Source organism: Anguilla anguilla, chromosome 9 (genome assembly GCF_013347855.1).
Source record: "Anguilla anguilla isolate fAngAng1 chromosome 9, fAngAng1.pri, whole genome shotgun sequence".
Classification (NCBI taxonomy): Eukaryota; Metazoa; Chordata; class Actinopteri; order Anguilliformes; family Anguillidae; genus Anguilla; species Anguilla anguilla.
In genome coordinates this window covers 48,938,199-48,962,036 of record NC_049209.1, presented here as the reverse complement: position 1 = coordinate 48,962,036, position 23,838 = coordinate 48,938,199, and the positions used below count along the sequence as shown (strand labels likewise).

Below are 23,838 nucleotides of genomic sequence, written 5' to 3'. Positions count from 1 at the left end.
CCGCGCAAACGGAACACAATAAAACTCAAACACAAACGCATTTAAATGACGCATCTGCCTGTTGCGGGTCGCTCAGAAATGACGTTTTCGTAGAACCTTAACTGGTATTAGCACTTTCGACGTAGCGAACAAGGAATATATTTATAAGCTTTGGCAACATTGTTTTGTAACATTATGCGGATGTTTAATTCAGTGTGTTTCTTTGTGTAAATGCCTTTATTTTTGAAGTAACGATATATATTTTTGTTTTTAATTGAACCGTTGACGAAAGTCTGTTTTCAAAATGTTGCCATCTCCGGTGTGACCGGTGTAGTGCCCACCAATGTGGACTTGTCAGTGGTCATGTAACGACAGTGATAACATTACAAGGATTTCCCGTTGTCTGTATTGTCTATTAGATCAGGCATTGATCTGGCGCAAGCTCTTTCTAGCACTTGAATTTCAGCTACGCATTAAACATAACTAACGTGTGCAAAATGTGCAGTTAGAAACGTCATTTGGAAATGCAAGTATGCTATAGTCTAGATTGTCCTTGTGAAAATGTACTGATGTATGTATTAAGTCGACAGGCTGTAACACTTATATGTTAAAACACAATGTTGTCGTGCAACAGACTGGCGAATGTTACAAAACATATACGGATTAGTGCGTTAACCCGGTATGTTACGACCTGGTCTGCTGTCGGAGCAGCATTTAACGCCAGACAGCACAAAAGATTCGACCTGTCTGAACAAAATGTGGTAAGCTGCCATCGAAATCGTTAGTGACGCCGAGCTGTTTATTACAACACATTGTCACATATAGCCTACGTTGGCTACTTTAGCACATTTTTTTCATTTTAAAGATTATGGTGAAATTAAGAATAAGGGGCGATACTTTGACTCCACAGGGCTTGTTTGGGGTGCCGGAGCTCTGCACGAAGGCAGGCTTTGCAGTTGTCGAAAATCGAGCTCTAAAGGAGACCGAACAGCTGGTGAACCGAGTGTGTCGCAGCCCTCCCGGGGCAATCACCGTCGAGACATTCGACCAACTCTCTGACAGTTTGTGCAAAGTGGCTGATTTGGTATGTTGTGTAATGACCCTTTTCAAAGACAAAGAACACTGCAACCAATTTGTAACCAACTGTTTTCTGCTTACTGGCGCTTTCCCATTTGTATTTCTGCACGAATTTGTGCAGTAGCATAATTCCGAAATCATTTTTTTCTATTCCTTCCCAACCCCAATTCTCATGCAGTCAATACAATTATAAAGATACAATAAATCAACGATAAAAAAATCTCCAAATCAATTAGTGCATGGTAAACGCATGGTAACACAAAGTACTTGTACAATGTGCATTTTTATTTGCAATCGTGTGGTGATATCCTCCATAAAATTAATTGTTATTTTTAAGTCAGTCAGAGTCCCTTCAGTCCCTGAATTGGTAACCGTGGTACTTCCGTGCAGGCTGACTTTGTCAAAGTGGCTCACCCTGATCCAGCATTCCGAGAAGCGGCCGAGAGGACGTGTGTAAACATCGGCACAGTGGTAGAAAAGTGAGGCCGTTATTAATTATTAATATTAATTATATATGAATAATTATGGAACTTTTTGGCTAGTTGCTGTGCACATTTCCTTATTGGTACTGTCTCCTCTTACAGGCTAAACACTAATGTTGACCTGTGTAAGAGTCTAAAGGATTTGTTGGATGACGAAGAGGTTCTAGCCACCTTGGACCCAGAAACAAGGTATAGGTGCTCTTGTAAATTTGACAGTATTTGGGTAATCATTGTTTTGTTTCACACAGATCAGACGAGTCAGTGAAGAGGGCACTTACTGGTCCCTTTGTAGTTGAGTGGCCTAAAAATGCTCGGCCATTGACCATGAAGCCTGATATCACGACATTGGCATTTCCCCAATGTTTATAGGCAACCAGAAGAAACAGCGGCACCACATGGACATGTTCAGAAAGATATATATTTTTAATTCGATGTTTTCATCTTTTCACTTGCATATGGAATGTGATTTTCATTTTTTTTTTTTGTGTGAAAATGACCAATTATCTTTTTTAGGAGGGTGGCAGAGCTCTTTATGTTTGATTTCGAAATTAGCGGAATACATCTGGATGAAAAAAAGGTGAGGCGATAATAACATTACTGCATCCTTTTGGTAATATTAAAGTTGCCCCTTTTTCAAATCAAATCTCCTGTTTGTTCAAACATGCTTGAATGTTGCCCGGCACCAAGCTTCTGGAGTGTAAATTTTTTTAACAATGGTTTCTCAGAGAAGGAAGGCCGTGAACCTCAACGTCGATCTCCTGGACCTCAGCAATGAGTTCCTGTTGGGTTCCCACCAGCCAAACAAAATAGAGAAGCATATTCTGCCAGAACACATTCGCCACTGCTTCTCGATAGACGGCAACTGCATACAGATTGGAGGTCTGCATGCCGATTCGCCCAATGATTTGGTAAGGGCTGTATGCCTCAGCCTCAGTCACTTGCAATGTGTATTATATACGATTAACTGTTGTTTTTTTATTTTTGTTGCATTGAGCTTCCAGTGAACAATTGGCCTTGCTTTAGTACTTAGAAGGAAAATAGTGATTACTGTGTATAATTATGAAAATAGTCTCTTTTTTCCCCACCTAAGACTCAATGTTGGAACTGAATGAAGGATAATTTTTTTTCTTCCACAAGATGGCACTAATGTTATATAATTACGTAAAATCCCAGTAGTGGACACGAAAATAACTGCACGTTTCCAAACATCCGTAGTTGTTATATCAATAGTGTGTGTATTTGTTAATTTTATATTGTTTTAGGGAAACTGTGGACTCATTTCATGGCATTCATAATAATTATGATAATTTTAAATCACTGTGATTATAATATACGTTTTTGTTTTTTATTCACCTTTGACTTTAGGTGCGAGAAGCTGCTTATAAAGTTTTTCTTTATCCCATTCCAAAACTATTACATTGCTTGGAAGAGCTTTTGGCTTGCCGGAACGAGCTAGCCAAACTGGTGGGGTACGACTCGTTTGCCCATCGAGCTCTGAAAGGAACAATGGCTAAAACCCCAGGTGACATATCACTATCCCTGACCAGTTCTATACTTCCTTGCATTCAGTTCATTTGGTGAGATGTTTCAATTACTCTGATGGACATCTTCCTATCTGAGCGTGTTTTTGAATCATCGTATAGACATGCGCCGATGACACCTCAGACAGAAATGTTTGCATGCACTAAATGATGAGAAAATGTTAATTAGTGTGAACTTTTTTTTTTTTTGAAGTTTTTTCTCTCAGCCTATGCACCAAGGATAAAATCAGAAGAATTGTATTGTTCTTTGTGCTAGGGACTGTGTATTGTTCTTTGTGCTAGGGACTGTGTATTACTGAAGAGAATGATTGTGAAATTACCATGACTTTGAGATTCATTACTGTATTTAACATAATCTTTTTTTACCCTCTGTTTTGGTAGAAACTGTGATGAAATTCCTAACGTTGCTGACAGAAAAACTTTCAGACAGGTACGTTGTTCATTCACATGATTTACTCAAGTGAATTTTAAAACTTCCCAGCATGAGAGAAGGGTGGTTATTTGAAGTTAACGCATGTTAATGCCTGTTCCACTGTTGCAGAGATCTTTCCCGGTCTCCAAGGATGGGTGTGTGTCCTGGGGGGGTTGCCTTCAAAAAGATTGTGAATGGGGAGGAGGGACACAATTAGTTAAAAAATATAACACTGTCACCTACTTTAAAATGTTTAAAATTTTCTGACACACTTCAAATCCAGCACAACTTCATTCAGTTAGTATATTGGTGTCTGTGTGTGTGTGTGTGTGTGTGTGGAGCGTGGGGGGGGGGGATCAGGTGAGCTCTATGAATCCCCCTCTGGGTCTGTTATTCTGTACTGTATTTGAACTGAGGCCAATGTTGAAATGTATGTGCAGTACCTTATCAAGGGGGGAAAACTACAAAAGCCTTTAAATGTCATTGTGTAATAACAGAAAATCATTATGAAGATTACCTTAGCAGCAAAACACAAGAGAACCAAATGCAACTGTTCTGCAGAGAAACTGAGAAGAGAAATAAAAAGTCAAAAGTAAGACTCTGAGATAAAGATGTTGGGAACATTAAACTTAATTTAGCATGTTAGCGCTTTTCATTCTAAAATTGTTAGCGAGAGAAGCAAAGGTCTCTTGTGTATAATCACAATACTGTTTGTGATGGTATTCATTGAGAACTTTAAGCCTCCCCAGCTTTTTTTCAAAACTCAGCTCAGCTTGAAGTGGTTCAGAGAAAATAACAGGGCTATCGCCTACAGATATTCGTGAATCATTGTAGCAAGATCCTCCTTTAAATCGAGAGGGATAATCTTATGTTCTCTGTGCCAGGTTTTCTTTTTCTTTTTTTTAATCCTGTTCTCAAGCTAAATCCCTTGCTGCTTGTATATTTTCAGTTTGGGTTGACACAGCACGATATCCGAACGATTATTCTCAAAACAACCGTCATGATTTTGACCTCTGACCTCCTTTCCCAGAACAGCCAATGACTTTCAGATGATGAGGAACACGAAGAGCAGAGTGAATCCACAGAATGCGGTGGGTTTTTTTTAAATTTGATCCGTTTTTAAATGACACATTAAATGAAAGATTTTGTTCCAAAATGAGATGTATCCGTTTTAGGGAACTTCAGTTCAGTGTCTTCAAAATACATGATTACTTTGTAAGTAAAGGGCTTCTAAAAATCTTTTCAAAACTACAGAGGAGAGTTTTGTTTAAGACTTTTCTTTAAGACTAGGTGTCAGTTTTTTAAACGGTGAATATCTTGTTTTGTAACAAAGCACTTCAGATATTTTTGCTGTCCAGCACAGTGTAGTGTTCAAAGATCTGCGAGTCCACGTTTGCGCTTTTTGTGTTTCAGGAGCTGATGCCCTGGGACCATCCGTACTTCAGCAGCGTGATACGCACGGAGCGGTGAGCCTGCCGCTCTTCTCCCGCGCTCATAATCTCCTGTTTACGGCTGAGCTCTGAGGCTTGGTTAAGCCCAGCTGGACTGGGGATAAAAAAAAAAAAAACGTTTGCCCGTTTGCGATAGACGGTGCAGATAATTGAGCCTTAACGTCCGTGAGCGCCACATCAAACGGCTGCGGTCGATGTGTCAACGTTTTGGGGTGTCTGGCGGATGTCACCCGACCCCGCCCTTTTTAGGCGAAGAGCTTCTGTGTCGATTTTCAAAGGTTTCCAACAAAAACGACCACAAAGACTAAGGCTGGGTTTCAGTCACGATTTGTCATTAACTTTGGCTAACAGTTAAAAACAAGATTTTTTAAATTTATTTCTTAGACACAGGTGGGGGAGTCCAGCAATCACTAAAACTAACTCGCCAAACTTGAGTTTGTGAGGAAAAAGTGTAACTGTTATGTGTGTTTGTCGGTCAGAGTTAAAGATGAATGTTGTCTGAATGCTAGCCTAAGACTGGGGAGTGTGAATGAGGGGGAGGTCATGTGACCGCTCTATAAACAGAATTTCACGAAAAAAAAGGATGACTACTTAAGTCCACTGCGCCCAACCAGCCAGCTCCAACTGACACACCTCGCCCTGTGCGACTGCGCTGTCGGCCTCTACAGAACAAAATGGCCGACTCCGCCCTCTCCTTCCAGTGGAATTTTTTTTTGTTGAGAATTCCAGAAGCCTCTCGTGTCTGTTAAAATTTATGCCGCCTTTGAGCATTTGGGGAAAATACAGAATATTATGTTTCCTCAGAAAAGTTAAGTTAGCCAGCGCAGAAGTCTGTTCGTTCTATATACTCTTTTGGCGTCATGGGCCCTGACTGTCCTCCCTTCCCCACTGCTTAATGTACTTTTGAATGCTTGGCTTGATCTCTGTGAAAGGAAGTGAAAGCAATGCTTAATACGCCTTATAAAGTGTACGTGTATTTATTTAGTGCCGCTTAATTACCAAGGATAGTCTCATTGGCTACTGTGGATTTTAAAAAAGCATTCCATGGACTGAAAGAGCCAGCCTGTTTCCGTGGAGGATTGCAGTGGTTTCCTTTGTAGTTAAGTGATTTATTCCGAGGCTTAATGGATTTTGTCCGGCTAAAGCTGTTTAAGCGTCTCGTTTGTGTGAAAGACCCTTGTGGAAGTGGGCTTTACTGAACGTATATTCAAGTAGAATCGGGTTATGGCCAGACGTGTGGTGCAGCTCATGGAATTCTGTGTGGCTGGGGGTTCCATTTTCTGCCAAGTTACTTTCTCTGCTGTGATTCTGTCTCTGTCTGTTCTTTCTCTTTTTTTCCCTGTATGGAGAAAATATATTTATGAATATACATAAAACTCAGTATTAGGGTAAATTGGGGGGGTAGAGGGAGGTGAAGGCAGCTTGTGGGGATGGGGGGGTAGAGGGGGGGTGAAGGCAGCTCGTAGGGAGGGGGGGTAGAGGGGGGTGAAGGCAGCTCATGGGGAGGGAGGGTAGAGGGGGGTGAAAGCAGCCTGTGGGGAGGGGGGGGGGGTGGTTAGGGGGGGGGGGTGAAGGCAGCTCATGGGGAGGGGGGGTAGAGGGGGATAAAGGCAGCCTGTGGGGGGGGGGGGGGGGGGGGGGGGGTTAGAGGGGGGGTGAAGGCAGCTCATGGGGAGGGGGGGTAGAGGGGGATAAAGGCAGCCTGTGGGGAGGGGGGGGGGGGGGTAGGCGGGGGGTGAAGGCAGCTCGTGATCCGCGCCCCTCAGCTCTTTACAGACAGTTAATGAACTCTGGCTCCTGCTCAGAGCTGCGCACCGGCGGCTAATAAGCTCAGCGAGCTCAAACCGCTGCTCGCTTATTTCCTTAAAATCTTTCCCGCGGGCCGTCCCGCCCGGGGGGGGGGGGGGGGGAAGGTGCGGTTGTTCCGCTGCAGGACCTGGCCCAACTTCTGTCTGCTCCCCGTCTCCAGAGACCAACGGGTGGTTTTTTCCCCACTTAAACGTTATGTTCTTTTTTTTTTTTGAAGTTAGCAAGGGCCTGTTTCTGAAATGCCTCCTTGTCTGTACTTGCGCTGGCCCTGTAGTTCTGATGCGCGAGGCTGTGGGCGCTGTCCTGGGGTTTGTTTCCGTGGCTGACGCTCTTACTGTGCGGCGAGTACAGCCTCATTTCTGCCCTGGCGTGGTGAAGAGTGAACAGAGAGTGACACGGTGACGTACCAAAGTCCAAAATGTCGCTGTTAGTTTCATGGAAAAAAAGTGTGCCATCCCAATTAGCCATTACAGGCATTTAGCAGACGCTCTTATCCAGAGCAACTTACACAACTTTTACAAAGCACTTACGTTGGATCCACTTATACAGCTGGATATACAGTATACTGAAGCAACGCAGGTTAACTGCCTTGCTCAAGGGTACAACGGCAGTGTCCTATCCAGGTGACCTTTAGGTTACAAGACCAGTTCCTTGCCCATTGTACTACATTGCTAAAATACTTATTCCAAAAGGAAGTCCAAAGAAAGATTCAGGCACTCTTAAGGATTTCAGATTATCTGATTATTTGGCCGCTCTGTGCGAACTGTGGACTGTTTCCTGAATTCTGATCGATTGACGGTGAACTTATTCGGATAATTCCTTGGAAAGCAGCCGGAGAGTCAGAAGGCTGATTTTGGGCGATGACGCGAGCCAGGTCGGCAGTTGCTGACCGCAGGGAATGAGGTCAGACCGCGAGAACGTCAGTGGTTTGAGCGCAGGATAGGCTGAGGAAGAGGAGACGCTGAGCTCGGATGTGGAGGATGACGTGTGTGCTGGCTTTGAAGGCCGGCTCGTGTACTCTTTGTGTGGTTTTCTGTGATTTATTCTTTTTAATAGCAAAGATTTTAATAACATTCTGGGGCGTACAGTTCCAGATTAAAATATGATAAGTCTGCTATATACAGTACTTATTTTGGAACCCTCATCACTGAATTTTTCCCCTTCAAACCACTATGATGTCAGAAGTAATATATCAAAATGAATGATTGTCCATATGCGCTCTTACCAAATTTATGAGATTATACATATAAGCTTTTGAGTATTTTTTAATTAAAAACGAATTACATATTCCTGTTCTTCAAAGCTTCCAAAGCTTGAAAGCCTCAAAGCGTGATCTTGTGCAATATGCGGAGACTCGGATATTTTCCAAGATTGCAGCGAGACGGTGAAGCTACAGAACTAGACAAAAGCTTGTCTTCCTAAGACCTAGCAGTTCATTAAAAAATGTTTTGTTTTATCCCTGTAGGGGTTGTGAGTCTCTGGTCTTTATATCAAGAACCATATATTCTACTATGCTGAAACCTACACTACTAGGGAGATTCAGTAAAAAATCTAATCTATATTTTTGAAATTTTTTTTACTGCAACATTTTTATGATCCAAGATGCTTGTATTGTACAAAAAAAAACTTTTTCCCCCTGGTCTCAGGAGGACGTTACATTTACAGATATTTATCCATTCATCCCAAGGAGGAAAAAAAGCGCAGAATATCTGCCTTAATGCATTATCTCAGTTTTCCTCCTGAGCGTAGGAGGACTGAAGCTTTGGGATTTAAAAATTTTTAAATATTTTTTTTGTAGGTACAACATCGACCCCAGCCTGTACAGCCCGTACTTCTCCCTGGGGGCCTGCATGGAGGGTCTGAACGGCCTCTTCAGCCAGCTGCTGGGCGTCTCCTTCCAGACGGAGCAGACCCAGGCGGGGGAGGTGTGGAGCGAGGACGTCCGTAAGCTGGTGAGCCCCCCCGAGCCCCCCCCCCCCCCCCCCCCCCCCCCCCCCCCCCCCCCCCCCCCCCCCCCCCCCCCCCCCCCCCCCCGAGCATGCCGCTAACGTGAGCCGCGGCGCACTATCTCCTTTCCTAGTCTCCTTAAAGCTTTACTGAACCCCTCAATTCTGCTCGTAAGCAACAGCTAATTACCTAATTAGCACAAGATCGAATGTAGTTTGTCGCTAGCCGTTGGAAATCGGGTTACTCGACGCGACAGTTGAAAGTGCTTCGCGTTGCGGATGCGTCACGGTTTAGATGTTCGTGCGTTCGCGTATATTTTCATTCCAGAGGTTCTGTAATGGGGTTTGCGATGATATCACTGAATCTCAGTATATTTCTAGCAACAGCTGCGCATGTTTTTGATGATAACTATGAAAGGGAGTTTTTCTTGTGGCTTTCTGTGCAGGCGGTGGTTCATGAAAAAGAGGGACTTCTGGGATACATCTACTGCGACTTCTTCCACAGGCCCGGTAAACCACACCAGGTGCTTAAACGCCTCATTCTCAAATTCTCTCTTTTAGTGCACAGATGAAACCAGCTGTCTCCATTTTACAGTCTCATTCAGACCTGACGCCATAGTGCAGTGTGGGTAATTGGCTCGGTATTAAAATCATCGCTACCCTACTCTACCCTATGTAGAAGTAGGGTTCTAGCAGACATTGTTATTGTTTGTTACAGCCGGAACCAAATAATTGGTAATTTCCCAAATTGAACACATTGACATTGATGAGATGACAAATGGCGTTGGGGGTGAGGGGATGGGTTGATTTTGGGCAGCCATTTTGCATCTGGGCTTCTGCCAAATCTGACCCAAAACAGCGACACAGAGGTCCTGGGATTAAAACCAGCTTTGGTTGCAGTGTTTGAGTATTCGTCCGAGCGGTAGAGAGCGAGACTCCCCAGCATCTCCACAGCGCTAATGCTAATGCTAATGCTAGAAGTGACCTCTGACCCTACGCCCCCTCCTAATGTCCCAGGACTGCCACTTCACCATCCGCGGGGGTCGGCTGAAGGAGGACGGGGAGTACCAGCTCCCCGTGGTGGTGCTCATGCTCAGCCTGCCCCACCCCTCCAAAAGCACCCCCGCCCTGCTCACCCCGGCCATGATGGAGAACCTCTTCCACGAGATGGGGCACGCCATGCACTCCATGCTGGGGCGGACCCGCTACCAGCACGTCACAGGTGCACACCCCCAAAAGGGAAAATTCACATGCTTCTTCAACTATCTGCCTTTTTTAAAAATGACTTCCTTTTTGAAATCCTTTTTGGTAATCATGCCATGGTTTTCACTCCAGAAAATAATTTGTAACAGAATTGCTATACTTTACTGTTACTATCTGTACTGTAGTATTGCTATAGTTACCTCAGAGTGCATGGCATTTTCACCTGGAAAAGGGAAAAAGCTATGAAGACAAGGAAAGACAGATAGATAGATAGATAAATAGACAAACAGACAGACAGACAGACAGACAAATAGATAGATAGATAGGCCAGTTGATAGAAAAGCTCTCGGTTATGGGTTCTGTGGGGTCAAACCCACTTTTTTTTCCTCCGTCGCAGGAACTCGGTGCTCCACGGACTTCGCCGAAGTGCCGTCGATACTGATGGAGTACTTCGCCACGGACTACCGGGTGGTGAAGCAGTTCGCGCGCCATTACCATACGGGCCAGGTACGCGTCCCGCGCGGGGGGTACCTCTCCCTTACACGGACCCACCTGTGAAATAAATAATCTGTTAGTGTACGGGCATCAGGCGCACGACCATTACAGCCAATCAGGAGGGGTTTAGAACGTCTGCCTGAGACCGCAATCTGCAGGGGAGAAGCATTGCACAACCTCAGTTCTGTTCTCTCTCAGCCGAACCGAAAAACGCAGATCATAGGCTTGTTATCACTCTGAAGGGGGGCGGGGGAGGAGGAGTCAGGGGGTTTCGGGGGGGGGGGTACGTTGTTTGGTAATTCTTCAGCGTCCTTGGCTCAAAGATTTATCCTTCTCATTGTGCTTTTTATGTGGATTGATAGCCTATTGATTAAAGAGGCCTGGAGCTGCCATTCAGCCCAGTGTTAGCTTGGAGCCCTGGTGGGGGTTGTGGCGTGGAGATATTTTTTCGTTGACAGTGTTTACGTTGCAGGGAGATTGATTTGGGCTGGATCGCCCGAGACGAACTGCAGATGGGGGCGTGCCTCGGTTGTTTTGACAGAAAAATTAATTAGGCTCTTTTAAGTAGTGGATCTCCTAATTGGACGCGATTGATTTGATATAAATGTTTCCGGAAAGTCTCGACTCAAAGGCTAAGTCGTGAGAAGGGCCTCGTCTGATGCTTCCTGTTTAAAACGAGCCTCTTAGAACACATGACCCAACATGACCGGGGGGATGCAATACCGAATCCAAATATAAGTTGCTGAGAGTGAGAGAGTAACTATTGAGCCAAACATTTGTATAATTCATCGCTTAGCATCGTATCATTTGGCTTGTCTAGTCACTGAAACTGCATTTTTCTTCGCCTGAATTCAAGAGTGGAGGAAAGGTGTCTGTCAACTGTCAGCCGCTCGTTACGTGATCTGGAGAAGCCTGGAACCGCGCTAGGAAAACACGACACTAGCGCACAAACGCGTGATGGTCCTGGAGCGCTGTCGACCGCATTCCACTTGCGGTTCAGTTTATGGATTCATTTCCACGGGCTGCTGCGGTCGTGTTATTATACGTCCATATAAAAAAACAGCTGGAGGCTGAGAGCGTTTTATAAAAATAGTCCCCGTCTCATCGCAGCATTGCAGGCGCACTCCTCCAACACAATGACCGCTTCTACAGAAGGAAAAGAGTGATGTGTTTGATGACCAGAATTACCAGTTGAACAAACAGAAGAGACACCTCTGCCTGCACACTGTAGAGATCTTAGATACACCGTGGTCTGTAGTATCAAAACACTTTTGTTTACTGTGCTCTTTGTTAATGTAGCATAATTTAAGAGAAACTGTTATTTAACTTCTCTTAAAAAAAATTAAAAAAACGTTGCTATCCTCCAGTGGTGCAATTTTAATGACTTCAGTAACTTTGCTGATGAAATGGAAAGGGAAATATGGAGAATGGATGGGAGCAGATGATCAGTGGCAGCAGTGTTAGTGTGCGGTGGCCAGTTTTGCTCGATAAGCATTGTTTCTCCCCCCTCCAGCCCCTGCCCGAAAGCATGGTGTCCTGTCTGAGCGAATCCAAGAGGGTCTGCGGAGCGGCAGATACCCAGCTTCAGGTAAAGGCTCCGCCCACCGTAGGACATCACAGACTCATCACCTGAAGGCCATCTGCCACAGGCCTGGCTTCAGTCAGCATTTTTCCCCAACTCAAACCGCAGATTCCATAAAGCTGGACCAGATACTCCACTCTGTGTTTTTAACATCGGAAAGTTCCGTCCCTTTAACGGTGAAGCTGTAACATTCTGATCTGGTGCATCTTCTGGAAGTAATTTAAAGTGTGTGACCAAGTACGATACTGTGGCAGTGGATGATCTGTATTGCATTAGAGCGCTGGAAACTCCTGTTTCCTACTTGAACTCCCTGTAGATAAGAACCAATGAGGATGCAGCTCAGTAAGTCTGTTGCGTATATAGACTCTGTGATTTAACTGGCAAATTAAATTTAATCATTAGTTTTCTTTCATTTATTATTTTGCGGTGAGCTAAGCAATCACCAAAATAAACATAACCAAGCTATGTTTGTGAGAGGAGGAAAAAAAACATTTCTCTTGCGTTTATTTGGAACTCAAAATTTAGGGACGAATGCAGTTTGAATCCGGGCCAGTGCTTTTGTGGTTTTTGCAACTCGGTGAGAACAGAACCCTCTCCTCCGTTTTCTGGTAGGGGGAATGTAACGCTAGCATAACAATTTGATCGCCACTCTGTAAATGCGTTTTGTGTGGTGGGAGCAGGTCATGGCTTATGACAGTTACAAAATAAAGTGTGTTAAAAAGGTCGACTCGGATATAAGGCAGACTGATGTAAAGATCTAAATTTTACGTTTCGGCTCACGTTAGATCCATCGATCAGATAGAATATGTCAGCAGTGAGCATGTTAAATGACACGCACGTGGTCTTGTGATCTGGCATACTTTGTTTTCCTGAGACAAAACTACAAGGCAGACATTCAGGCTCTGAAGAATTTGGGGGGTGGGGAAGTTTCAAGCATTTACAAATGCATTTGAACGTGAATAGATTGAATTGAATTTAAGTTAATTAGGACAGATGGGGGTGAGCTGACTGGACTGTTCCCATCAAAATTTTTCATGATCCTAACTTTGTTTTTTTTTTGTTTGTTTGTTTTTTTAAGGTTTTCTATGCTGCACTGGATCAGGTGTACCACGGGAAGCCCCAAAATCAATCATCAACTAAAATTCTTCAGGAGATTCAGGAGAAATTCTACGGGTTACCCTACGTGCCGAACACGGTGAGCAGAGGATTGTCGCACTGCAGTTTAATTTCACAGCAAATTCATCCCAGTCAGACAGCTGCAAGGTCAGAACATTCTACACCTCCTGGATAAGAATTTCTAAAGAAAGATTATTTAATCAATTCAGCCACATTTACAAAAAGATTCAGAATGAAATTATTCTTTTTATTTTGTTTACTTTGGTCTTTCACAGTCTCTGTAGTTCAGTATCTCCAGTCCAAGCACCGGAACATTTATGGGATTAAAGCACATTTTGGCTCCTAAAATAACCAGGATGAGGCTGCCCCTCTGCGTGGATGTCTGAATCTGCTCTCTCTATAGGCTCTTAAGACTAGTGATGCCATGTGGTGCAAGAGCCACGGTCAACAGGGAATATAAAACTATATAAAATACAGCCGCCTTTATATATTTGGCCTTCATAAGGCACTTATTCCCGGCTGTAATTATGCGTGCCTTCAAACTCCGAGACCGCGTGTATTCGATTTCCATCTGTGAAGTAACTCCTACCACAACTGCCTCTCCCGTTCCCGAATTCGCTCTTCCCTTTTAATCCGTCCGCGGGGAACTCAAAATGATAGTATAGCTTTTCCCCCGTGTCGACGCACAACTGATGTAATTGTAGGATATCATTTCAACCGTCCCGTCTTTCTGAAAGTTAAAGCAGACGTGGTGTAGTCCGGCTTATTTTTATGCAATATTCTTTATTTAAAAAAAAAATTTTAAATAGGTTAATTTTGAATTTTTTCTGAAGTTCAGAAACAAAACATTCATGCATCTTTGCACAGAAAGAGGCCTGCTCCACTTATGCTGATGATAGTATTTTTCCACACTGCTACACCATATAAATTCCTGACAGTATATATAAATCTGAAAATCGGCAGCAATTGAAATGAAGAACATCATCATGTAGATTAAAATAACAAAATCGCCAGTATCTGGAGACATGAATGATTGCACTAAAAATGATCAAAAACAGTCAACAGTTAAAAACATAAACCTTACTTTCATCATGGGCCTTTTTTGGCAGGAAGAAATGGCCAGAATTCTGAACACGATGTGCTACTGGCAGTATGGTTTCTAAACGAAAGTTTAAAAGGAAAAAACTGACTAGCCAATAGCTTCCAGGCTAAAAGCCTAAACTTGCTGGCTGCAGTTTTTATCCGAGTTTCGTGCTTCATCTAACCAGAGGTCAAGGTTCACATAGGTGCAATGTTTCCCAGTACAGGCTGGATAATGGCAACTGTCGGGTACAGGACTCATATGGAAACATTTTGGCTCCTGATGTTATTTGTAAAATCATGCAGAGCGTGTCATTCCAGTTCCTTTGTTGATGATTGGTGGACATATAAATCCTCACGACGCTAATCTTGGGGTATCAGAATACCTCCTTTGGCTTTTCATCTGCAGGATCAAATGTAAATATATCCATTCGTGCTATAAGAGAAATCTTTGAAAGATGGTTATGATTTTTTACAAGTGAACGTTTACACCCATACTGCTTCCAGGAGAGGTACAGGCAAACTTTCTAATCCTTGTTCAGCCTGTCGATCATCAGTAATGGCTCATGTGCCATTTTAACTGCATTTTATGATGGTGTAATTTATCAAAAATGGCAGATAAATCAAGATTGCCTGGGGAACAATGCTTTTAGTTATAGATTTATATGATTTCCTAACACAGATTCATAGTGAATGAATACCTTCAGAAGTGTACTTGTTCTAACACTAAATCAAATGCAATTTTACACAATTTCTGAATGACCTTTAAATTAAGCATACCAAAATCCACCAGGCAATAAAACATATTTTTATGACTACCAAGTTTCAACAAGCACATCCTGACTTTTTTTTTGGGGGGGGTGGGGGGGGGGAGCAGTGATGTATATATCCCATAATTCTTTCCGATCAGTGCAGCAGTAGTGAATATATCCCATCATTTTTTGTGATCAGTGCTGCAGTAGTGGATATATCCCATAATTCTTTGCAATCGGTGCAGCAGCAGTGACTACATCCCATAATTACCTGAGATCAGTGCAGCAGGAGTGGATATTTCCCACAATGCTTTGCGATGAGTCTAGCAGCAGTCCTCGGGAGGGCCGAGAGAGAGAGAGAGAGAGAGAGAGAGAGAGAGAGAGAGAGAGAGAGAGAGAGAGAGAGAGAGAGAGAGAGAGAGAGAGAGAGAGAGAGAGTGAGAGAGAGAGAGAGAGAGAGAGAGAGAGAGAGAGGAGAGAGAGAGAGAGAGAGAGAGAGAGAGAGAGAGAGAGAGAGAGAGAGAGAGAGAGAGCGCGCGCAGGCAGCAGCAGGCCCTTGGTTGTGTAAGAGCGTCTTTTTTTTTTTTGCCCGGAGTGAGTTTCCACTCCTGTTCGCCGCCCCACATGCCACCTGGCAGAGACGGGACGAGGGCCCCCGCAGCGGGACATACCGGCCCACCCCCCCACTGCGGGACACGCCGGGCCCACCCGCGGCAGGGCGGAACAATCGCTCCGCAGATCTAAAGCACTGACTCCTCTGGTTTCCACTGCTCAGGCCTGGCAGCTGAGGTTCAGCCACCTCATTGGGTACGGCGCCAAGTACTACTCCTACCTCATGTCCCGGGCGGTGGCCTCCATGCTGTGGAGGCAGTGCTTCCTCGAGGACCCCTTTGACAGGTGAGCGATGGAGACGCACACTGATACTGCGGCTGGTTTGAGAAGCGTTCTTGCTGGCCGTGTGCAATGTAATAACTTTCGGTGTGTTTTCAGAACCAACTTTGGTATTTTGCAGCATTTTTACGTATAACTCTGCCCTACTCCGTGCTGATACTGAACTCAAAATTGAACAGGGCATTGGAAATGAATTCTTGTTGGCCGGGCGCCAGTCACAGCGATGTCACTTCCTGCTGACTCGCCCTCTCCAGGATCCCTGCTTGAGATCTGCGGGTCGCTTTCCCTGGGGTGTTTTGTCTTCGTTGAGCTGAACGTTAGCGGGTGCCAACGCCCCCCCTGCGGGTGTTGCTGATGACTCTAAGGAATGTTGCGGAGGGGGGGGGAGGTATTAATCTTTAATCTTTAATCTTGTACCCCCCCCCCCCTCAGGGACATGGGAGAGCGCTACCGCAGGGAGATGCTGGCTCACGGCGGCGCCAAGGAACCGATGCTCATGGTCAAAGGTGAACTACCCATGCTCGCAATCATATCGTAGTTATAGAAAGTAAGGCACTTCAAAATATATGTTTACGGCAAAAATGGACGTAATGCTGAAAGTAGCCTTGACTATTGGACCAAAAAAATGACTCCTTGCAAGTGAATTTATCACCAATTGTCATATAAAAGTCGTGGAAACTATAAATCTGTTGGCAGCCCTTATCAAAGCCCGGGCCCTTGCACAACCCTCATGTCCGAACTCGACGGATCGTTTCACCGGCTGGCCTGTTTTCACCACAGCCGGCTGTGCCAGGTTTGCTCAGCGCGGAGAGATTTCCCTGTCGGCAGCGCCAAATCGGCACAGTCACGCCAGAACAGCGCCATGCTGGGCTCAGGAGAGGGGGTGTGTCACATGGCGATTCTGCATCGCGTTGAGTCGAAGGTTCTCTTTGTGCTTCCCTTTGAAGTGACCGTGCCTCAGAATAACCAGAAATGTTGTGAGGTTTCTGTTAATTGGGGCTAATGCATCCTGCCCCCCCCCCCCCCCAAAAAAAAAAGTCAGTTTGTGCAATATGACTTTTGCCAGTTCTTTTGAGAGCTTCACACGTTTGCGTGTTTTGTTTTTTTTTGGAAATTTCAAATATTAATTATTGCATGTGTGCAATGATCATGTCAGTGGTTTTGGTTCAGGGCGTACTGCTAGCAATGTGGGATCCGGCCATTTTGGTCTCAGCTTCGCTGAAAACAGTGGTAATAATGATAATTCTTTGCGTCTATATAGCGCTTTGCTCACATTCAGGGCGCTTTACAGTATTGAGGGGGAAACTCACCTCAGCCCCACCGCTAATGTGTAGCACCCACCTGGGTGATGCACGGCGGCCATTTTGCATGAGAACTCACACCATTGGAAATGGAGAGGGGGAGAACCATTTTTTTTTAAGCAAATTGAATCAAGGGATGACTAGGTGGCAGGTTGAGGGAGCCTGGTTGGGAATTTAGCCAGGACACCAAGAAACCCTCTACTCTTTTGTCTCACTGGGTCTTTAACGACCAAAGTGAGTCAGGACCTCGGTTTAACGTCTCATCCCAAAAGACCATTGTAGTTGTAGGGAGCTGCATTTTCCCTGTGGTGAAGATTAGACGTAATATTAAGGTGTCCCTCTGGACCGCTTCCAGAAAGGCTAAGTTGGTAAACTGCATGTGAGTCACGGTTCCTATTGAACTGCACTATTGCCTGCATGTGGGAGCATTATTGCTCATTAAATGAAGTGCATATATGCAGGTGTGCTCTCGCTACAGTACACACGGCATGCCTTCCAGGTAAAAAAGCGTTCGGTCGCGGCTCTTGTGTTTAGAGTTATGTCAGGTCAGATGGTTAGACTTTGAAGAGAGTGGGAAAACCAAACAAATGGGCGTGTTTTTTTTTTTCCCTATTGCCTGCAATAGGAAGGAGGGAGACAAGGGAACCTATTGAGAAGGGGTTCTCCATTTAGGCATTTAGCAGATGCTTTTATCCTCAGTGACTTACAAAAGTGAATTAAACAAAGAGTGGAGCCCGCGCCACAATCATCAAAGTCTCAATATACAATAATATTTATATAAAATTATATAATATAGATCTACATTATATAATAATTTCAATCAATCAAACTTTATTTGTATAGCACAATTCATGCACAAGATGCAATTCAAAGTGCTTAACATATAATTAACAAGATAAAATGCAGGACATGAATGAAGTTTGTATGCAAGTCAGAAGATTATTTCCATAGGACATAACGAGATAAGTTATATAATCTATATATGAAATATAAAATTGAATCTGTAAAGAAAATCGTGATCTAAACCTAGAGTGCCATACTGAGTGCACCTTCTCCCAAACGAGCGTGACCGTGCTCTGGCGGCCCGCCCTGTGCCCCTCCGTTTCGAACCCGTCCCGCCTGCGATGGAGCCCCCCCCCCCCCCCGCTGAAACGGAGCGGGCTTGGAATGGCGACGGAGAGTGAAAGCTGATAGGGCGGACGGGCGGCAGTGAGTGCACCCCTCTGTGCGGGACCCGGAGCGGAGGATAGAGAACGCTTTCACCGGCCGATCTTTCCCATACCCTCCCCCGCTGCCCGGAGACCTGGAGGGGGAGGGGCCGAACAATGGGGGCGCCCGCATCGATTCCCCCGCGTCTCGATTTACCCCCGCCTCGGTTAGTCCCTGGTGAACCTGGTCGGGCAGGTAAGGAGAGCAGTCGCGCAACGTTAAAAAACAAAACTAAAAAAAAAAGAACTCACTGAATTACTGTAGTGCGGGCTGCATAAACTAAGCAAATATTGTCTATATGTGTTTGTCACATTGCTTCCTTGTTTTTGCAAACCAGTGGTTCTCAACCCTGGGGACAGTTAGGGCTGCATGTCCAGACCAGAATACGCCACGTATCAGGGCTTCAAAGGAAAACTTGTGCACAAACCTGTTCCCATAGAAATGTTTATCGATACCCAAAAAATGGGGAAAAAAAAGGTAAAATACCAAGTATGTATAACGCTGTAAATTTTTTATCACTGGCACATTTATTCATACATAAATGATTAAATTATCTAGCCTACAAATGTTTCTGTTTATTTTACACACAGTGTGATTTGGAGCACCTAATCGTTCCAAGTGACACAGATCAAGCCTTTCTGCAGGCATTTGACTATAGTACCCATTGATATGTCTGCAGAGTTTCTCAGTCTGCATTGCTGTGTTGCAAATTTAGAAGTATTATGTCCCTGGGTTTTTACTGCGCAGGGCTGGCGGCTGAGATTCAGACACCTCATTGGGTGCGGTGCCGAGTTTTACGCATACGTCATGTCCTTCGTAAAGTCTTTCCATAAATTCCCATAGTTTTGGCCTCGTTTGACACTGACGCCGCTTTATTGTCTGAGCATTCATTTGTGCTGTTTGTTCATATAGAGAAAACAAATGGGGGAGGAAAAAAAATAGTAAGTTGCCAAAATGGCCGTCTTCCTCCACTTCAAAGGCGCGATTAGCGGTGCCGCGCTACAATTGCTTTTGCCCGCGGGGGAGAAAACAGACTGGCTGCTGCCGGTGCTCCTTGACATGTTTGAAATTGTTTTAAAGCAGAAATATTCAAATCCGTCTCGTAACCAAATGAACGCTCGGGCCAGCATGTGTGCAGTTCATTACGCATGGAAATGAATTCAACAATATCTGCTCCGTTCGTTTTCAAACGCGATGTTCTGTCTCGGCAGCGTCGCGCTAATGTTGTGAGAACTTCGTGAACGATGTGCTCTACCTCTTGTAAGCGCCGACGTGCCCACCGAAACAGCTATAATACATGCGTGTTAACGAACGCTAGGCTACGCTGGGCGGTACTCTCTTCTGTTTATCTAGTGTCGCAGGGAGCTGAACTGCGTGTAAATGAGTTAATCACCTTTTATGTCACGCCTCATCTGCAATGGTGCGAACATACGTAAAAATTACAATACCAAATTGCAGAAGGGTGACTTAATATGAACTTGAATGTCTTGATTTGAACACGACAATATGACAGGGACACACTCTACCTGTCAGACCGCTTATAGACTTTTCATCTTTTATAAAACGCTAACATTGTCTTTCCTGCCGCCCAAATGTGATTATTTAGGAACAAAAAGAAAATCGTGTAAGTGGATTACAGTGGGCACGAGACAGGGAGCGAGAGGTTGAACAAGTCCTTCCGTGTTCGCCGCCTGCTTTCCCAGGCTTGGAAAGCGTGAGAAGTGGCAAAAAACAAAAACCGATGCCAATGAGCTTGTTTGATGTCCTTTCCAGGGATGTGTTTGGATGTGTATTTGCCTTTGGAAGGACCTGCTCTTGCCTCTCAAAGCCACAGTCAGACGCGTTCAGCCAGCGCGAAACCTCGCTTACTAATGTTTTTAACGGCGATTTTATTTTTTGGCGAAAGACCCTTTTTTCCCCCGCGACAGCCAAATAGGCGATATGGCCTGCGCATCTGGCTCGCGGCACTGACATTGGCACGCATAGGCAGCTGCTCACAACGGCCTTTGTTTAGAAGCATCTTTTGAAGACCAAACTTGATGACTTCCACTGGGAGGAGAGGCCGAATATGTCAGGTTGTTGACGACATGATCGTTGTTGTCATGATCGTCATGACAACGTGGGCAGATGCGATCTCTCGACTGGTATACCTCAGAATAAACTAGTTCTTGACCGCAAACCACAAAATCAGCAAGTTGTACCATCGCTGCACGATTCCTGGGTTTATTCTCATATGAATGTATCCAAACGTACATTTTTACTCTTAAACGTCCCCAATGAAATTTGCGTGGGGAGGTGGCTCAGATTGGCAGCCTGCTTGCTGACTGTCTTTCGGGGGCGTGCGTTTTTAACAATGTTCAAGTGCTCTTCCCACATCACTGTTTCAACAGCCTTTTCAAAAAAAACATAAGTACCAGCAAGTCATGTTACCCCGCGGTTGACGTTGAAGCAGGTTATCGTGGGTTCATCTTGGGTTTGTATTGCGAACGCGGGTTCTTCAAGTCATTAGTGTTCAACCTGTCTGTTTGTGGAATGAGATTCAGCATGTAATGATGGATGGTCTTGCGTGTTATCCTTGTCGTTGCTACAGAGTCAGGTTAAGCGTACATTCCTACGCACTCACCCTCGTAGAGAGCTACAGTGCTTTTTTCCATGTTGGTTATTTTTGCTGTCATCCGTAAGAAGTCGACTTGTTTTCGTTTCTGACAGGAACACAAAGACACGCGTCTGAATATAAGTGCTCTAAATGTGCCCGTTAACAGCCAGAGTTTCTGCGCTGATCGGACGTTTGTTGTTTTAAACGCGCGTGCAACCTGCTCCCACAGCCTCCGTTACAAGCAGGCTGTGTGCATAATAAGCCTGTGCTCAGAAACCAGTTACCGTCGCTGTCTCAAACAGGAAATTGCCCCATTAGCGAATGTGATGGCAGTCAACCCAGGACACTGAAGGTGGAGTCCAGTGCGACCTCTTACGGACCGCGAGATCGCCGTATATCCGTCACCTCTTCTGGGATCGCACCTCCGTAGTTCTGTTTGTCTGGCTAAAATTCTGCTCGGACCTCAGTGCAGAGGATTTTGAGGGTCAACAAGAGTTGTGTGTGTTGTGTTGTGTGTGCGTACGTGTGTGTTGTGTTGTGTGTGTGTGTGTGTGTGTGTGTGTGTGTGTTGTGTGTGCGTACGTGTGTGTGTGTGTGAGTTGTGTGTGTTGTGTTGTGTTGTGTTGTGTGCGCGTACGTGTGTGTGTGTGTGTGTGTGTGTGTGTGTGTGTGTGTGTGTGTGTGTGTGTGTGTGTGTGTGTGTGTGTGTGTGTGTGTGTGTGTGTGTGTGTGTGTGTGTGTGTGTGTGTGTGTGTGTGTGTGTGTGTGTGTGTGTAGATGTGTTTTTCGCGCGAGTCTGCCGGTCCATCTGCGCGCGTCTGTCTGAATGTGTCTGTACGGGCTTGCTCACGCGCGCGCGCTCAGGCTCGGTCGGCGCAGACGCGCCTCTGCGGCGGGATGACTGGAGCCACCTTCTGCGCGCCCGCGGGGGCGAGCGGCTTCAAAGCGCGAGCCGCGCTAGCCGCGCTAGCCCCGGGGCGGGGCGGGGGCCAGTGGGAAAGGAGATCTCATGCTCTGATCTCCTGCAGCCCGCGCGCTGTGGGCCCCGACATGCCAAGTGTCCCGCGGCCTTACACGACAGCCGAAATCAAACACAGAAAAGCGTTCATAAGTTACCGGTGGAAGAGCCATTTGCCATGAAGTGCGATTAAAATGTGAATGGGTTATTTCTTATAAATGTGTGTTTGGACTCATTTGTTCACCTGTGCGACCATTGTTTGTCATTCACGAAATCCCAATGATTACTAGATCTAGACATTTTTTATTTTTTATATATAAAGAAAACATTTTAAAATATGTTTTTATTTTGATATTTTTCTAAATTCATCAGAAACAATTATTGAAGCCTCAATTGTTGGTATTGGTAAAATGGATGCTTCTTTTAAAAGTGTCAGTACAATGCAGGAATTTAGTGGCATATAAATTATTTCCAATAAAGTATTTGTCTCAGGTCTGCTAAATATGTGATACAGAAATACAGTGTGTGTGCCTGGCGTAGGGTTAAAGTGAGCTCAACGTTGTGAGGTTGTGACCACCGTCTCTCTTCTCTCCGTAGGCATGCTGCAGAGGTCTCCCTCCATCGAGGACTTCGTTGACGCCCTGGTGTCGGACCTGAACCCCTCCCCTCAACATTTATAGGGGTCTCGTAGCGACTCAGCGGATCAACTACTATTCGGGGACGGGTTTGTTTTTGTGTTTTTTTTTTGTTTTGTTTTTTTCTACGTCTAGCTGGATCACGGTTTCTTCTCCATTCCTCCTCCATTCTCGCCGCTGTTGGACTGCACCACACGACTACTGATTCTGTGGAAACCATTAGACCACAAAACAAGCGATTGTATCGTACACCAAAACATTATATACATACATTCGACGGGTTATTCCTTATTTACATTTAATAATGTGTCTTGTGCTGCTGTTTTTCCTCCACAAAAGGGATATTGTACTGTAGTGTGTTTGTTCCTTGTGACAGACTGGATATCAGTAAAGAAAATTTTACCTGTGCCACTGGGTTTAAATATATTATTATTTTAATAATCATTAGCTAGACGTTGTTATGCAAGGTAAGAACATGAATGACACTGCAGCTGTAAATATGTAGACTCATGTAGCTTGGAAACGTGATGCTGTGCGTTTGGTATTTCGAGCCAAAGGCGATTCCAAAATTTAATAGTCAAATATTTTTCGTCTTTTTTTTGTTCACGGGCGACTCTCATTTTCGCTGTTCACCATTTCGGTTGTGCTATTGTTCCCGTTTGTCAGTGTGAAAAGGACACTGTGCGGTTGCAGGCATTAAAACGCACACTTTTCAGAGACTGGTCTGCGTGGCCGTCAGATCGGGTTCAGCAAACAGTGCTGGGTGTAGCGAGAAACGGCCTCTCCCTGCCTGTGTTTTTGTCTGAAATGGGAACAGAATTTATCCTGGGAGTCATCTAATTGCCCTTCCATGTTCAAGATAAATTTCATTATTTCTTTTTTTGGGGGGGGAGGGGTGGGGGCTGTTCTTTGAGTTTGAGTATTTGGGAATTATTTCTCCTAATCTGTGGCTTAGCCTACTTTGGAGATTCACCGCCACTAAATCAAATTTCACCTGTCATTTCTGGCGATTCAAAAAAAAAAAAGAAATCTGCAAAGTAATTACGAAAAGCAGAGCATGCCTTTGCTTTACAAGACGGTGTCATTACTTGCCTGGTACGAAGTCAGCCCCACGGCAGCGCTGAAGTAAGACTTTGTGTGGTAATGAGCGTTTTCTCCCACCTGCTCGGGATGCTGACTACAGGTATGCAAATGGTGGCAGTAGTTTGGGGCCAGGTTTTTGAGGTGCAGTGCACATTCAAAATCGTTAAGAGGTGCGAGCTTAAGACATCATTACAAGTGCCAGCGTACGACATCATTACAGGTGTAAGCTGAACTAACAAT

At 44.8% G+C, this 23,838-nt stretch overlaps 1 protein-coding gene across 2 annotated transcripts; it reads left to right on the top strand.

Moving 5' to 3' along the window:
* The first annotated feature begins 73 nt into the window (after positions 1–73).
* On the top strand, positions 74–22,923 carry LOC118235986 (mitochondrial intermediate peptidase-like). Of its 2 annotated transcripts, XM_035433925.1 has the most exons (19): positions 74–740; positions 890–1,063; positions 1,447–1,535; positions 1,641–1,727; positions 2,052–2,115; positions 2,264–2,446; positions 2,904–3,060; positions 3,461–3,509; positions 4,522–4,582; positions 4,905–4,957; positions 8,550–8,703; positions 9,144–9,221; positions 9,715–9,919; positions 10,298–10,407; positions 11,909–11,983; positions 13,056–13,172; positions 15,701–15,822; positions 16,249–16,322; positions 22,478–22,923. In XM_035433925.1, the coding sequence occupies exons 1-19, from the start codon at positions 597–599 to the stop codon at positions 22,558–22,560; spliced, it is 2,079 nt and encodes a 692-aa protein (XP_035289816.1). In that variant the 5' UTR covers positions 74–596; the 3' UTR covers positions 22,561–22,923. The 2 variants fall into 2 exon arrangements, with proteins under 2 accessions (XP_035289816.1, XP_035289817.1); XM_035433926.1 differs by lacking the exons at positions 16,249–16,322; positions 22,478–22,923 and adding an exon at positions 16,071–16,139.
* Positions 22,924–23,838: the final 915 nt, after the last annotated feature.